Source organism: Orycteropus afer, unplaced genomic scaffold (genome assembly GCF_000298275.1).
Source record: "Orycteropus afer afer isolate SDZICR_OR568_19922 unplaced genomic scaffold, OryAfe1.0 scaffold00713, whole genome shotgun sequence".
In the NCBI taxonomy this organism is placed as follows: Eukaryota; Metazoa; Chordata; class Mammalia; order Tubulidentata; family Orycteropodidae; genus Orycteropus; species Orycteropus afer.
This window is the reverse complement of record NW_006922300.1, coordinates 408018-423153: the sequence shown is the minus strand read 5'-3', so window position 1 is coordinate 423153 and position 15136 is coordinate 408018. Positions and strand designations below refer to the sequence as shown.

Genomic DNA, 15136 nt, shown 5'->3' with positions numbered 1-15136 from the left:
AGGGGCCGTTTGAGTTGAGCTCAAGAGGAGAAAGATTAGCGCTTCCGGCGCAGGGCGAACAGGGCACAGCAGAGGCACAGAATGTTCCAGAAAGGAAGACTGCTTCCAGGCAGCTGCGGCTGGACCTTGTGAAAGCCGTTTGGAGGTACCGTCAAGAAGTCTGGTCTTGGTTTGGTAGGCGGTGGCGAGGCGTCAGAGATCTGAGCAGGACAGATCAGCTGTGGGGTCCAGAAAGGGCTTCCTGGCTGACTCCAGCCACGGAGGGCGCCCTGGCCCCACCCCCTCTCCTTCAAGACCCTATGCTGCAAGTTTGGCTTCTGCGAAGTACCTGCCAGCTGCCCCGCGCCCCCAGCGCATCTTGTCCCGCCTAACGCAGGGCTGGCTGCCTCTCCTCCTCTCTGCTGCCCCGCTTCCGCGGCAGTTCCCACTTTGGCCAGGGAGCAAGGGCAGGGTCTGCCTTTCCCCAGTCACCACCAAACTCTGTGGCCAGCTAGTTTGACCTCTTGGCCATGTGTCTCTCGTCCACTCTCGCAGCATCCTCCACCCCACACTTCAGCAGCCACTGCCTTCCTGTTGTCCCCTGAAGGTGGCTGGGGCCCAGCCCCTCCCCAGCAGCCTGCTGCCCTCCTTACCACCTTCCCTGCTTACACCCTTCCCGGAGTCCTGAAGCTGTCTGATGGGGTCCCAGTTCCTTGTGTGGCCCCACGTGCGCCCTCATTTCTCGCTCTCTCCACAGAGCAGCAGCTCAGCCACTCGACACTCCGCAGCCTGCAACATCCTCCTCGTTCGTCAGGGCCAAGCCCAGTCCTTCAGGGGAGTCCTTCACCGCAGCCCGCTGCACGCCTTTCACCTCCTGTGCGCCCTGGCTCCCCGTCACCTCTTCACTGAGCCACCACCCCACTAGCCAGGGAGACCCCGAAAGCAGCACTGCCAACAGGTCTCCCTCCCCGCCAGGTACCTGGCCCCTCTGCATCCTTCTCCCCAGCACGTCCTCCCAGGGACTTGGGGCTGTGCCCAGAAGCCAGACCCTCCCACAGGGCCCCAGGACTCCCCACTGAGCCTCTCTCCAGAAGCGCCAGTTGCCACGGGCCACTCCCACAGGACTTCTCCGGGGAGAGCTCCTCCTCCATGTGGGATGATCAGGCTGTTAGCTCCCGTGGTGGTCTGGATATATTCGGGGGGGGGCGGGAGGCTCTCAGTTGGCCTCCAGGACCAGGACTGGAACAGAGGCGTTTGTGTGTCTGCGTGTGTGGGGTCCTGGCTCTGGCACTGCTCTGGGTGGGGCTGGGGCAGGCAGCTCCTGAGACCCCACCCCGACCAGAAACCAGAGAGGATGGGGGAGAGGCCTGCGAAGCCCTTCAGCTCCTGGCGAGCCCCGCCCCCTCAGGGCAGTCCCCCATCATGCCTTGCCCGGTCTAGAGGCCTGGTCATCAGGCAGCCAGGGTCAATGCGGAGGTCACAACTGACCCGGGAGCCAGGAAGGGCCAGAGCTGGGGGAAGGTGTCCCGAAGTAGGCAGGAGGTGCTCCCAGTCCTGGACATGGGCACCCGGCCCCCCATGCCTGTGCTGCTCTGGGTGGCCCGGCTGGCCCTTCCAGGGGCCCCAGCCTGCTCAGGACTCGGAGCACCGGAGGCGGCCAGCGAGGCCCGTGGACAAAGCAGGGCTCCCTTTCTGCTTGCCAGCCTCAGGGCACCGTCCATCTGTGGGGGACCTCTGTCTTACAATGAAAGCCCAGACCTTGAGTCACTTTCACAGAGAGATTTATCGAGAACGCCAACAGCACAGGATACAGCACTTCCCAACAAAAGGTGCGAACGCGCCACTTCGAAAGGCATGCGGAGTGGTCTTTGCTTCACATGTATTAAAAAACTTACAAAAATAAAATAAAACTGCGTGCTGCCCATCTTTTCAAATAGTCAAAGAACCTTATGAAAAATCACTGGGTTTTACAACAAAAGACACAAACGGACATTTTTATGTAAATTTATAAGGCAAACTCTTTATATAATAAATAGGTTACAGGGATTCCGTGGGGCATTTTAAACGTATACAGGTACATTCAGACAGGGTTACTGAAATGGTACAAATCCCCCAATAAACCGCCTTGTTTGCAGTCTCAGTGCTTCAGTCATTTGGCGACACAAGAACTTTTTTTTTTTAACACTACAAAAAAGCAATCAATATCTTTTGTTTTTAAAACAACCTACTTATTTTCTAAAGTAATTGTCCCAAAACACAAAAACCAAAGGTGAATGCCACGGAGGAGACTTCTCTGACCAAGTAGGCCCAGGGTGCCCCACCTGCTCCCCTTGCTCCACCCCTCACCTCAGACTGGCTTTTGGGCTGGGTAGGTTGTGACACTGGCAACACTGTGTCCCAGTCTTCAGCCTGGGGCTGGGGCAGAGCGTGAGACCGCACCTCAGGAGGGGCGGACACCCCACGCCTGCTTCTAGATACTAGCTCCCCCCAGCCCCACTGTGCAAGTGGCCGCCACAGGCAGTACTACCCTTGGCCTTTCTGAGGGGGCTCCTGAGCACGAACCCCAGTACATGCTGCCGGGTGACAGCTTCTCTGAAGGAACTCCACGTTTTGCTGGCAACCAGACAGCCCCCTCCCAAGTCCTCGCCCCTTGGACAGCATGGCACAGATGTGCAGATGAACAGGATGGGGTGGGCGCTGTGCGAGAACTCCTGCGGGGACTGCCCTGCAAGGGAGCACTCACCAGCCCCACCCCTCGAGCCCTGTGCCTGCCCTCCCTCCAGACTTGGTCTTTCCCTAAAAAGAGCGTGATGTTGGACATCTTGGGGTGGAGCCACAAGCATCCACTGGGGTGGAGGGGGGTGTACAATTGGGCCTGTTCTGAGGACGGCCAGACATCGACTGCGGTATGCTGGAACTGGCCTCTCGGGCTTCACTTCTTTGGGGGCTTATGGTGGACCTGGGCAGGGGGTCATCTCTTCAGATTTCCCACCGTGGGGAAAAGGCCACCACTCCAGTCTCAGTCACCAGCTCCCCCCGCTCGGATTCTTGTCTGGTGGTTAAGGAGAGGGGTCTAGAGGCATCTGTCTGGAACAATTACTTTAAACATGGCTACAATACAGACTTCAGTTCACACACGGAAGAGATTTACTTAGCGAAGTTCCTTTCACCCAGCGAAAACTACACAAGTAGGAGGCTCAAGAGCACAGGTGAGAGGGCCAGGAGTGACTCATGTTCAGAACACAAAAGGGAAGCTCAAACCCAAACCCAACCCAGCCCGAACGGAACCCTCCGAACAAGGCAGGGCAGGGTGGAGAAGGGGCGCAAACACAGCACGCGCTACAGTGTCCGGTTCCACGGCCCGGCCCGAGGGCGGGGCTCGGCACGCGGTTAGTAACAGTCCTGGTCATATTTGGTCATAGACTCATCAGCTACCGACTCCGGAGCGGCTGTTATCACGATTGAAGCAGGGAGAGACTCAAACAAAGGCGGCCTCAGTAGCAAGGGGAGGCGCGGGCTCCAAGTTCTGGGACCCTCTGTGCACCCGCTGTCCTTCTGCCCAGACACTGAGCAGGTGGGCACTTGGGCGCTGACTTCACTTCTGGTCAGAAAGCATGCCCACGTCCACACGGGGCCTCCCTGCCTCCTCTCCCGCCCTGGGCCACTGCCAACACGGCCCAGCAGCTCCGGAGGGTCCGCCTCCCACCACCCGCAGGGCCAAAGCCCCGTTCCCCTCGTGGGGATGGAAGCGCTAGGCTCTGGTGATTATGATGCTCTCTGCTTTGGAAGAACAAGTTTCTGGATTTTTTTTTTTTTTTTTTTTGGTGTTTTTACTTACTTTAAAAAAGGATCAAAGAGAAGTGCCGCAGCTAAACTCTCTAGCAGATATTGCTTGAATGACCACACAATTCCTGGTGGGGCCTGGGGAAAGGGAAAGGGACGGTTCTGGAGTCTTCTCAAACCCCTGGGGGGCACCTGGGCTCCTGCATGGGGTTCTGAGGTCCCAGGGGCTCTACCTGGTGCGGGGCATAGGTTCAGAGACAGGCAAGGCCTGCCCATCTCCCCTGCATCCCTGGGCCAAGTGGGGAGGTGGATTCTGGCTCTGAGCCCTCCCTGTAGGGCACCCTGCGCCCACCAGCTCCCCATGCCGATTGCCACGCCCAGCACTGGCAGGGTTGGGGGGAGGTCGGGCCGCCCTGGGGGCACCCCCGCCCAGAGCCGACTGCCCTCCAGACTTCCCCAGGTCAGGGGAGCTCAGGAAAGTAGCGCACACCCTGGGTGACGCTTGGCGCCTGTCCCGGTTTGGCCCAGGGCAGCCCTGGGGACACAAGCAGGGGAGAGCACGGATCTGCTTGGACAGAAGAAGTGACCAGCAGACAGAGTTGTCAATGTTTTTGTTTTTTCGTGTTTATTTTCCCTTGTCCTATGCTATGGTTTCAGAAATATCGTAATTAAGCAACAGGTATCATTTCAACAGGTCTTTGTGCGGCGCCACAAGCAAACCGAGGTTATAATTGTGCAATATACAGACAGACAGACCAAAAGTCCACTGCTTTCTGTGTCTAGTTGGTGCATTAAGTAAAGGGACAGAAAAACTAAAGGTGGAACTCAAAAGCAAAACAAAGGCAGCCCCAGGATGGCGGACATGTCTCAGTCCCGGGGAGCATCACCGGACGCACAGACACCATGGGAGGGCACTGTCCACCCGATTCCTCTCCCTGCCGAGCGGGCCAGTGGAGCAAGGCCACGTGCAAGCCTCCCCAAAGCTCTCAGACGCCAACGTCAGCGGGGCTGCTCTCCTGGCGTCCGTCCTGCCTCCACCCCGGGGGCTCTCCCACCTGCGCGTCCCAACATGGCTCTGGGGTGGCAGGTCAGGTGCGAGCAGCTCCCACACAGCCTCTGCCCTCACCCCCAGAGCCGGGGGCTGGCCCCCTTGCAATGGGGCCTCTTCCCAGAGCTCTAGGCACTAAGACCCTGAAGAAGGTGAGGCAGGGAGATCTGGCCAAGGGAGTGGGGGGGTGACCAGGAGCCCCGGGGGCCAGTACACACAAGAGGCAGAGGCCAAGGGCTAGACATCATGCCCCCGCCTGAGCTCCCTGACCGGTCAGTGACTGGGGTGGGCTCTGTCATGGTGAGGGGAGCAGGAAGGAAGGTAGGGGTGGGTGGGGCCAGCGAACGGCCTGCTGAGTCACAGATGAGCACGCCCCCTTCCGCACCAAGAGCTGGGCTCCTGCATAGACCTCCGGATCCAACACCAAAGGGCAGGTCAGAGGCCAGCTCCTTGGGGACTGCTCCCAAAGGCCAGACTGGCTCTCCAATGACAAAGTCGCCCAGAGTCTCGGGCCACTTCAGGCTGGATTTCCCATGGCCCGTACTGCTCCTCAGACACCTCAGGCCCAGCCTGAAGTGTCCCCAACCCAGCCTCCGTGCAGAAGTCTGCTCTCAGTCACTCAGAAACACTGCGACGCGCTTTCTGCCCAGCGTTCTCTGGGTGTTGTTCTAACTCTCGCGCACTGGTCTCTGGTCAATGTTTCTCCTTGAATATGCAATTACCGAGCCTGGAGGAGGCTGGAGCCTAGCGATTTAGATCAATTACACACTCCTCTTCTAAGAGAGACCACCACAAAAGGGGAGAAACAACGGGCTCTTCAGGAAGAGCCAATTCCTAGTGGCCCCGGCAGAGCATACGGAGGGTGTGATCGAGGGGGCATGTAGCTCTAGGCCAGCGGCTGGGCCACCAGCACCTGCCACTCACACCAGGGCCACTCTGTCTGCAGGAACCAGGGGACATGCCTGCCAACTTGTACAGGGAACTCTAGCAACAGCTCATTTCTGTGGGGTTCACCTCAAACCCAACAGGGTCTCAATATGTGACTTATGACCATCCCCAGCTCAGTCCGGGTGGAGGCATCCAGCTTGGGCTGCTCACCTCTACTCAGGCCCACCAGGTGGGCTCACTGTCCCCGGTGCCTTTGTGCTAGTGCCAGGCTGTGTGGCCTTGTCCTGGCTCAAGGCTGCCAACTCCACTGACGACCAGGTCACTGGTGGGGGGCACACTGGGGTGACGAGGTAGGAACTGTCAGCTAGGTGGAGGGTGGGAGCGACTGGGAACATGACCTACAAGGAGTCAGCCTCACGGGCACGCTCATGCTGCCAGTCAACGCCTGGACCCTTCACTGTCACTAAGGCACCCCCGATCATCCTCACGTTCAACACCACACAGACCTGAGGCCCCCCGTGAGATGGGGCAGGACACGGCTGGTGAGAAGGCTCTCCCTCCAGCCTCCCGTTCAAGCCGACCCCAGGTGAGGTGGGGCGGCTCCAGGGGCCACATGCAGCGGACGCTCGGCCTGCTGCCTGCACGAAGGCAGCTCATCACCTCCCAGTGCCTGTATCTGGGGCCGAAGAGGAAATGACGGACGAGAGGGAGAGAGGCAGCGAAGAGCCTGGCGCGTTCTGTCGGGCACCAGCTGCAGCTGTGGGAAAGATGCTGGTGGTGGTGGTGGTGGGGAGCTGCTGGACGGCCCAGGCCCAACTGCCAACTCCTGACAGCTCTCTCAAGAGCCACACTGCCCTGCATCAAAAGCAGACCTGCCCTCACTCGCATCTTCTCAGTGACAAATGGCGTCTCAGCAAAGTGGCCAGATGCCGTGCACACACGGGCAGTGAGGCCACGGAGGAGGAAGAGCAACGATCGCCCACTTGCCTTCCTGGGGAGGGGCTGGAAGATTCCACAGGAGGCGTAAGGAATTGGGCTGACAGGGCTTCCGGTGTGGTGGGTGCTTTTACAGCATGAGGAAATGCATACAAAGAGGCTCAAAAGGCCAGCTATGACTCTATGAACCGAAGGGGGCCACTTCCTCATTTTTCACCATTCCAGAAGAGACAAACACTGCACTATCTTCAGCTACTGACTGGTTCCTAACCACTACGACTGGCAAGGCAGGGCTCCGTGGTTTCAAGGATGTTCCACTCTTTCAGGATCACGCCAGAACAAGGAAGCCGGGACAAGAACAGAAACACACAAGACAACACACATTTGACAGGTCACTGCAGCAGCTCAGGTGACGTGCTTGTGGGTGTTTCTGGAAGCATAAGACTGCTGTCTCATTTGGCTACTTTGATAAGGTACTTCTCAGGTGGACAGATTTAGATAAGATACATCTCTGTAAACGCAGAAAAGGATCTACCAGTATGATGAAGAGATGCAGCTGGATAAGGACTTCCTGAATGGAGGGGGACAAGGCAGGGACCCAGAGGGCCAATTTGTAAAGGAAAACCTGAGCCCTGGCCCCAGCCCAAACAAGGACCAGTGAGATGGGTGGTGCACCGGCCCCGTCCCACAGGCCATCTTGGGAGTCAGGGGACAGAGGGCTGGGACCGGGTGCCAGCTCAGGTCTTGGGAGCATCTGCACTCCAGGAAACTGGGAGGAGCTGGGCAGAGTCGGCCAGAGGCCACCATCAGGATGGCACGGGGACCTAGGCCTCAATGCTGTGCTTGGTGGACGCATCTGCCCAACTTCTCCCACCTGCTTCTCTGGAGCTGGAGGGTGGGAAGCCTGCTGTTTACAGTAGAAAAAGCCGTTTGCTTTTTTCTTACCAGGGAAGAGCGAGCTACTGGGAGGACAAAACCTTGCCGCTCCCTCATGCTCTTTGGAGAGAGAGGCCCAGAAATGCCATGGTCAATTTGCAGAGACCTCCTACGGGCTCGCAACAGTGCGGGGCTGGGGCTGGGGCTGCAGCGTGAAGGCAAGGGGCCGGACATGGGGAGACTTCTACGGGGCCAAGAGCCAACAAGCGTTAGCTCAGGGTCCAGTGGGGCACTGCAGCTGCCTGGAACAGAGAGAACAAAACAGAAGGCAGGCGGGAATGGAAGAAACAAAAGGGTGAAATGGAAGGAAGAAACAGAAGGGGAGAAGCAAACACAATCAGGAAGTCCTTATAAAATCGCAGCAGACACTTAGAGTTTCGAAGCTTCGTGGGCACCCTGTGTGCTAACCCCACTTGAAAACAAGGACAGCTACCTACAGCTACAGGAAGTCAGAACACCGTCACTTCTGGTGGCTGGAGTGAGCACGCGTCACCCGAGTCGAGCCAGTCTCTCTCAGTGCATTGCTGTTTGTCTGGAAGTGGGAACATGAAGACTCAATAGTGCAAATCATTCCAAACTGTCCCTAAAGTAGCAGAATTGGAAGTAACGGGAAGAACAGGTTTCCTGCCCAGCCCAGTCCACTGTTGTCCCTAATGACCGGTCGGTAACGGCCCCACTGCACTGGGCCTGGCCCCCAACCTGGGCCAGCCTGCTGTGTCCTCGGCCGGCTGCCTCCCCGGCCGCTCTCTCTAGTGCCACCCCTCTGGGCACTGTCCCCTGAGAGTGGACAATGCTACCTCGCCCTCAGCCACATTTTGCTCTTGCTCAGGCCAGTTTCCAGCCGGCAGTTCCCAAGATGGCGTCCCCCTGGCTGGGCCAGAACTGGAAGGACAGGGGCGCCACTGTTCCGTTCTGTAAGCGTCCTGGTTGAGCTGGGATGGGGCCGGCGTGGGACCAGGCCTGGCCCACCACGGGTGGTCTCACAGGGCCCGGAGCCCCTTGTCCTGGCTGGCTCTCCTGCCTCACACCTCCTTGTCCCGCTGTGGCCGGGAGGGGGAGGTGGGGGGAGCTAGGGGAGGTGCAGGCAGGGCGGGGACAGGAGCCGGGGGCACCAATGGCACGGAAACCAGGGGTGTCTTCTGAACTGCTCTCTGTCCCTAGCGACCACCGGCAGTGTGCCACTCTTGCCCCACATGGGGTAAAAACGGGGGATGGGGGGCAGGTGCAGGCGTGGCCTAAGCAGCCTGACAAAGGGCTGGTCCGCTCAGTAGTATCTGCAGCGAGCCTTGTGGAAGGAGCCTGGTGGAGAAAAGTGCAAAGCTACCTCTGGCCCTGGTTAGGTCTTCAACCTGACTGTGCTTGTCGGTTAAGGAAAGCCACCCGATGCTCCAACTACTCCCACCCTGAAGCCGCGAAACTCTAAGTTTACTGAAAGAAAAAAAAATATTTTTTATTTCAGTTAATCGGGAAGCTTTGTCAGAGCCCTACCCATAAGGAGGAGAGATAACAGCTGCCTTTATCCTTGGTGGTTTGCCTTTTCCATGCCCTCGGTCGCAAGTCAGCTAACTCTCTCTGTCACGGCCGTCCGGCTGTCCACAGGCTCCTCTCTGCTCGGCCTTGGCATGGAGGACGTAACAATGTCTTTGCGCTCTCCCTCCCCTCGGTGTTTGTACTTTTCTGCAGCTGTGGCGGCAGGGGCCACTGCGGGCTGAGTCTTAGCTGGTTCCTTGGGGCAGCCGTCGCTCTCCAGCGAGCCTCCTCGCGCCATCTTCTCCTCTTTGCACACGCTGCTGCTTAAGTCCTGAGGCTCGGGGGAGCTTGTGGGGTCCTGGGAGCTCTCAGGCTCAGGTGGGGGCAGGGGCGGCAGCAGTGGCGGCACGGGGGCCTTGGGGGACTCCAAGTGGTGGTGGGGGTGGGGCTGCTCCTTCTTGGGGGGTGAGGAGGCGCTGCTGCGACCCTTGGGGCTGCCCTCCTTGCTTTTCCGCCCGGGGCTCTTGCAGGTCTTCAGTCCCTTCCCGCTCTTCTCGCCCACGGTGGACACCAGCAGCGGCTTCACCACTTCTTTGACCTCGATGCTGACGGTCTCCCGGGTCTTGCGCTTCTTGATCGGGAGCACAGTCTCCTGCACGGACCGGATGGAAGACTCTTTCACGGCTTTCTTTTTGGCCTCTGCGGCAGCAGCTGCCACCACACTGCCGGGCTTCCGGCCTCGCTTCTTGGGAACGGCCTGGGGGTCGGCCTCTGCTTTCCGCTTCCTGCCGGGGCGTTTGAGGACCATGACCTGGGCAGACGTGGTTGCCCCACCACTGTCTCCCCTGCCCCCTGCTGAAGCCTGGAAGGGCATCTTGACCAGGAGCTTGCCAGGGCTCTTCTCCATGACCCTCTTGACCTGCACGCCCTCGGCTGCCGCCTTGGCTCGCGCCGTGCCGCTCCCCTTGGGCCGTCCCCGGCCTCTGCCGGTCCCTGGAGCTTTGGGAGATTTGGGCTTCTTAGGCGGTTTCTGCTCTCGCCGGGAAGGGCTCCCTCTCCCCGTGACCGTGAAGTCAAAATCATTAGGGTCCAGGGAGGTGTCGCCTACCTTTTCGAAGTACGCAATCAACTCCACTTTAGAGCGGAAGGCTTTGCCTTGGGGGCTAGAGGGAGACGGAAAGACAGAAAACTGTGATTAGCAGCTTTTTCAAGTGATGGCAGAGGCGGGCGCACTGGGAGGGCATGCACTTGCCCGGCCTGCAGGGAAGCCGCAGGGGGCACACATGCTCAAGGGGCACCAGAAAGGTGACGAGGGCATGGCTTGGGGTGGCCTGCGTCACCCAGAGGACCCTCCTGTCACCAAGAGCCCCCAGTCCAGCCTCTCCACAATCCAGCAACCAAAGGAGTGGAGTGAGTCACTGCTGGGGCCCTACTAGCAGGCGGGCGTACGTTCTGCTGGGTTGGTGCCTGGACCTGATTACTGCTCCATTACCCCTGCACTCAGGCAAGTCATCTAACCCCATCTGTCCACAGGCCAATGCTTTGGCCACTCTTGTCAGTCGATGGACAGTCAATCCTCATTATGCACGGCAGTGACATTCTATATAAAGTCTGGAAAGTAAAAACCAAATCAGCAGAAAGCCGAGCAGCCTTATCCAACGTCAGCTGGGCACTTTTCCCACTCGGCTCGTGTGTGTCCGGGAACGCACCCTGAGCGTGTTCAGCAAATAAGGAGTCTGTGAATAAGGAGGACTGAGTGTAACGGAATGGAACTATATGCCAACAGCCTCTGAAAACTGCTAACCTTTTCTGGATCATTCCAAGGAGTGCAACTCTGACGTCCTTATTCCCTGCTCCTCTGAAGCTCACCCTCTGGAACAGAACACGTGCAGCTATACAAGTACACAGGGCCAGCTGGAAAGGCCCGGCAGCGCCACTGCTCTCCTCCCGGAGGCCTCACGAAAGGGCGTGCCTGGCCCAAACTCTTTCTCAGAGTCAAAAAGAATCAGACTAGAGTGGGCACACGCACTCCTTCAGTTTCGAGGCAGGAAGGGAGGCGGTCTCACGGTTTGGAGGAATTCCCTGCAGTGTGTGTTCCCCAGCAGGAACACGGCAGGACCCTGAGCGCTCTGGTTGCAATCGACGCCTGGCTTGCAGGCTGCGGTGGGCCCACCTTAGGACATGTTCTTGTGTCCCTCAGCATGGCAGGCATGTCACCCTGTGTGTGAGGCACTGTTCTCTCCAAGGCCTCACTGGGATTGTCACCATGCCCCCTGGGTAGGGCCTACAGTCACTTACTACTCCATATTCCAGATGAGGACAGGCCATGAGGCACAGAGAGAAGGACTGCCCTGCTGGCAGAGCCCAGAGCCTGGCACGGTGTGTGTGGCCTTCTGGCCCCAGTCCTCCCACTGTGCAGGTGGCTGGTCTAGGGCCCGCCCGCCCACACGGCCTGGCTGCATCGCCACCCCCCCCCCGCCCGCCAGCAGGTGCTCTACTCACTTGATCAAGTACACGTCATACTTCCCAGCCGAGCGGCCGGATTTCCTTTGCTTCAGTTTTCGTGTCCAACCTTCAGGCAGGGTGGGATCGTCATACATGGGTCCCCGGTCACGAATGATTGAACGCCGCTGTTTGGGGGAGGCAGAGGCCTCTGGGACGGCGGGGGCTGTGCCCGACCCCTCGGATGTCTCTGCCTTGCCCGCCTCGGCTGGCTCAGCGGAGTGGTGGGCGGACGGCTGTAGGGGCTCATGCTTGCCCTCTTTGTCTTCCTTCTTATCTTTCTTCAACTTCTTAAACTTCAGGGGCTTGTCCTTGAGGCCCTGGAGGTCTTGGTCTTCTGACTTTTCTTCCCTGAAGTGTTAAACAAGTATGTAAGTATCACAGAAAAAACACCAGTTTGCAGAAAAAGCCAGTGCTGGCAGGCAGGCTGACGGTGCCCACAACATGGCAAGGCCCCAAGAGGGGGTCTGGCCCACGCCTCAGACTCTCCCAGAACCCAAGGCCTGTCTGCGGTGCTGGGCCCCGCCTGCACTGCAGTCCCCCCTTCCCCTGTCACTCCAGAGCCCTGCAGGGGGGAGACCCAGGGAGGCTTCCACCTGCTCCTTGGCAGGGATGCTGGATCGGCTGAGGCTGCAGGCCCTGGGGCTGCATGGCTGGAAAGGAAGCTGCTCAATTCCCCGTGGGATGGACGGCACCCCAGCTTTCGTATTTGTCGTTTTCTCTAATGTGCTAGCCACCCATCAGACTGGAGAGGCAGTGCCGCGGGATGAATCCCAAGCTCTGGGGGCCACACTCACGCCCCAACAGCACCAGGGCCTCAGAGACCCCTGACTGGGAGAATCACAGGAGGAAAGTCACAAAGGTACGCTGAAAGCACCAGCTCCTGCCCTGTCAACTTCCAGGACCCCGGGGCCGGCGGCTGGCCCAGGCCCCAGGCCCACAGGCTCCTCTGAGCAGCAGGCAGGGCTGGGAGGAGAGCTGGGTGGGGGTGGCGAGCAGCCACCGGCCAGTCTTTCCTCTGGGCGGGAGCAAATGGAAGGGCTGTCCCCCAGGGCTCTCGTCTATCCTGGTAACACTGGGCAGTGAAGGTGGCCAAAGAATGCCCCAAGTATACCAAGCGGAAAACGACACAGCAGCAGGCCGCCAAGACCACACGTTCGAGTCTTAGGTTCTCCGTCGGCAATGAGGCAGAGTCCTGGGAAGCCAGGCCTGGCCAAGGGCACAGCAGAGGCACAGTGAACCCAGAACCTTCTGGAGGGTCTGCTGTTGCCAACAGACTGGACTCCCCACTTGCACACGATTCGTGACCTGAATGCCACCCAGAAGGAGGGGAGCTGCCCGGGCCCTGGGCAGGCCTGGCTTCCCTGGAGTGCATTTAGATTCCCCAAGGAATTAACACCAGAGGCTGAGGACAAACCACAGGCCACGAAGAATGTCCCTTATCACAGCTGAGGGCGGCAGCACTGTGCCTCTGGGGTGAAAAGGAGATAGTGAGGCCGTGTTGCCATGGAAAGAGGAATCACCAAGGGGTTTGAACCTGTGCTCTCTTTACGATTTAAAAGGACACAAGGTGTTGGCTGTCACCCATACTATGTAACGGCTACTTGGTCTGCAGCTGAGCAGGTAGAGCTGCAACTTCCCAAGTGCGCCCCCCCACATACTGCGGGACCGAGGCAGCCCAGGTGTGAGCCAGAAAAGAGGAAAAGGGAAGGGTTTGGACTGAACTGTGTCCTCTCCAGGCCCCTGGTTGGAATTCCATTTGGAATAGGGGGGTCTGTTATGTTAATGTGGTAGGATCAGCTCAGAGATACAGGCAGAGCCGGCGCTACTGTGGGTTCAGGTGCAGAGCAGCAAGCCAACAGTGCAATAAAGCAAGCCACGTGCACCTTCTGCTTTCCCAGTGTATGTAAGTTATGCTGCCATGATATGTCTATGAGGTGTGCAACTGTGCGATGAGTTTGACATATTGTGAGAATGACCAGAATGGGACACAGGGACACGAAATGGGCACATGCTGTTGGGAAGACAGACTTGCTTGACGCAGGGCTGACACAAACCTTCCATTTTGTAAAAAACACAGTGTCTGCGAAGTGCCAAAAAGCGAAGCGCAATAAAACGAGGTGGGTCTGTATAGAAGAGCAAGCGAAGGAAGCCGAGACTGGGGAAGAGATGCCATATGAAGATCGCCCAGGAGCAGCAGCTCAGAGGTGACAAAGACCTCCCTCCAGAGGCAACAGACAGAGAAAGCCTTTCCCTAGAGAGGTGCCCAGAACTCAGACCTACAGCCACTGTGGCCGTCCCGTTACAGCAGCATGTCCGAGGACGCCTGCTCCACCGGCGTCAACTGACGGCCACCGTGTACCAGGCCCCAGGAGCACATGGTAAGCAAAGAGGGACGTGGCCCCTGCCTTTGGAGAACCTTCCACCAAGCCCAAGAGCAGACAAGAATCAAACACACCAACTTGCAGCCTTGGCTACGAGAGCAAGTGGCCACACTCTGACTCCATGAGGACGAGGACAGGGGACCAAGAGGAGACCGCCCAGGAGACATGTGGTGGGAGCAGGACATCCCAAGGAATTTGAGGTGGCCGGCAGTGCCCAAGGAGAGGAGCCTGGCAGGCCAGGCCTTGAAGCCGGGAAGGACTTCTGTCTGGGTCCTCAGGGCCAAGGGCACCAGCTCTGAAGAGGGAAGACCAGCCCGGCTCCCCAGGGCCCTACAGGAACCTTCAAAGGCACTGCAAGGGCGCCAGAGAGGGCCCGAGCTTTAGCTGTGATCTTCAAGTTCTGTTCAGTTACAAATGACTTGAAGCAAGTGTGACAATGTGGTCCCTGAGGGGCACACTGGGCTTTTGTTTGATTTCACTTTCTACTGCCACTCCTATCTTGCAAAAACGGTTCTGAAACCAAAGTTAGAAAAGGGCCTGGAAGCCGCTCAGCGAGAAGGGAGAAGAGAGAGGAAGGGTAAGGAAGCCTAGTAGGGGACCCACAGTCCTTCACCCTCAGCTGAGGCCAGCACAGGTTCCCAGGCACCTCAGGTGCCCACTAGCAAACAGGTACTGGCGTGGCCCCACTGGGACTCTGCCCGGGGAGGACAGGCAGGCGTTTAGGGAGCTGAAACAGTTTTTCAAAGAAATAAAACAGACCTCTTCATCCCCCTGTGACCATGCCATGCTTCCGCATGCCTCCTCCCCGCCCACTCTCTTTTGGTGATGAGCAAACACACATCATATCCACAAGGCTCTAATGTTTTAGAGTTGGAACATCCTCCAAAAAACCAGCTACTCAACTCTTCAATGTCACAAGTTAAAATACAAGGAAGTTCAATGTGACAAAACAGCTTGTCTGAGGGCTTGGTCTAATCCATGGCCGCGCCTCCCACCTCTGCACAGCTGGTCTGCACCTGGCCCCACTGAGTGAGGGCACCACCTCTGAAAAGCCATCCCTGCTCCTGCCCCCACCTCTTCGCCCCACCCTCCACTATGGTATAAGGTGTATGTGGTGGCAGCCGCACTGGGTGACATCAATATTTGGAGGCAGTTACAGGCAAGCTCTCTGACAATCAAAGAGACCCCTTGATGCTGCCAGAATACATGT

At 58.3% G+C, this 15136-nt stretch overlaps 2 protein-coding genes across 2 annotated transcripts in view; both read right to left on the bottom strand.

Annotated features, from left to right (window-relative positions):
* Nucleotides 1–1130, bottom strand: part of IRAK1 (interleukin 1 receptor associated kinase 1) — a 5242-nt gene extending 4112 nt beyond the window's left edge. Inside the window, exons 1-2 of the mRNA XM_007957191.1 lie at nucleotides 959–1130; nucleotides 759–900 (exon numbers count right to left, since the gene is read on the bottom strand). Of these exons, the coding sequence (XP_007955382.1) occupies nucleotides 759–900; nucleotides 959–1130 (314 nt within the window). The remainder of the gene's footprint in view (nucleotides 1–758; nucleotides 901–958) is intronic.
* A 7998-nt stretch (nucleotides 1131–9128) lies between these two features.
* Nucleotides 9129–11886, bottom strand: MECP2 (methyl-CpG binding protein 2). Its single transcript, XM_007957153.2, has 2 exons — nucleotides 11543–11886; nucleotides 9129–10203 (listed from the first exon to the last, which is right to left on the bottom strand). Exons 1-2 carry the CDS (start codon nucleotides 11638–11640, stop codon nucleotides 9129–9131), a joined length of 1173 nt encoding a protein of 390 aa, XP_007955344.2. The 5' UTR covers nucleotides 11641–11886.
* Between the last annotated feature and the right edge of the window lie 3250 nt (nucleotides 11887–15136).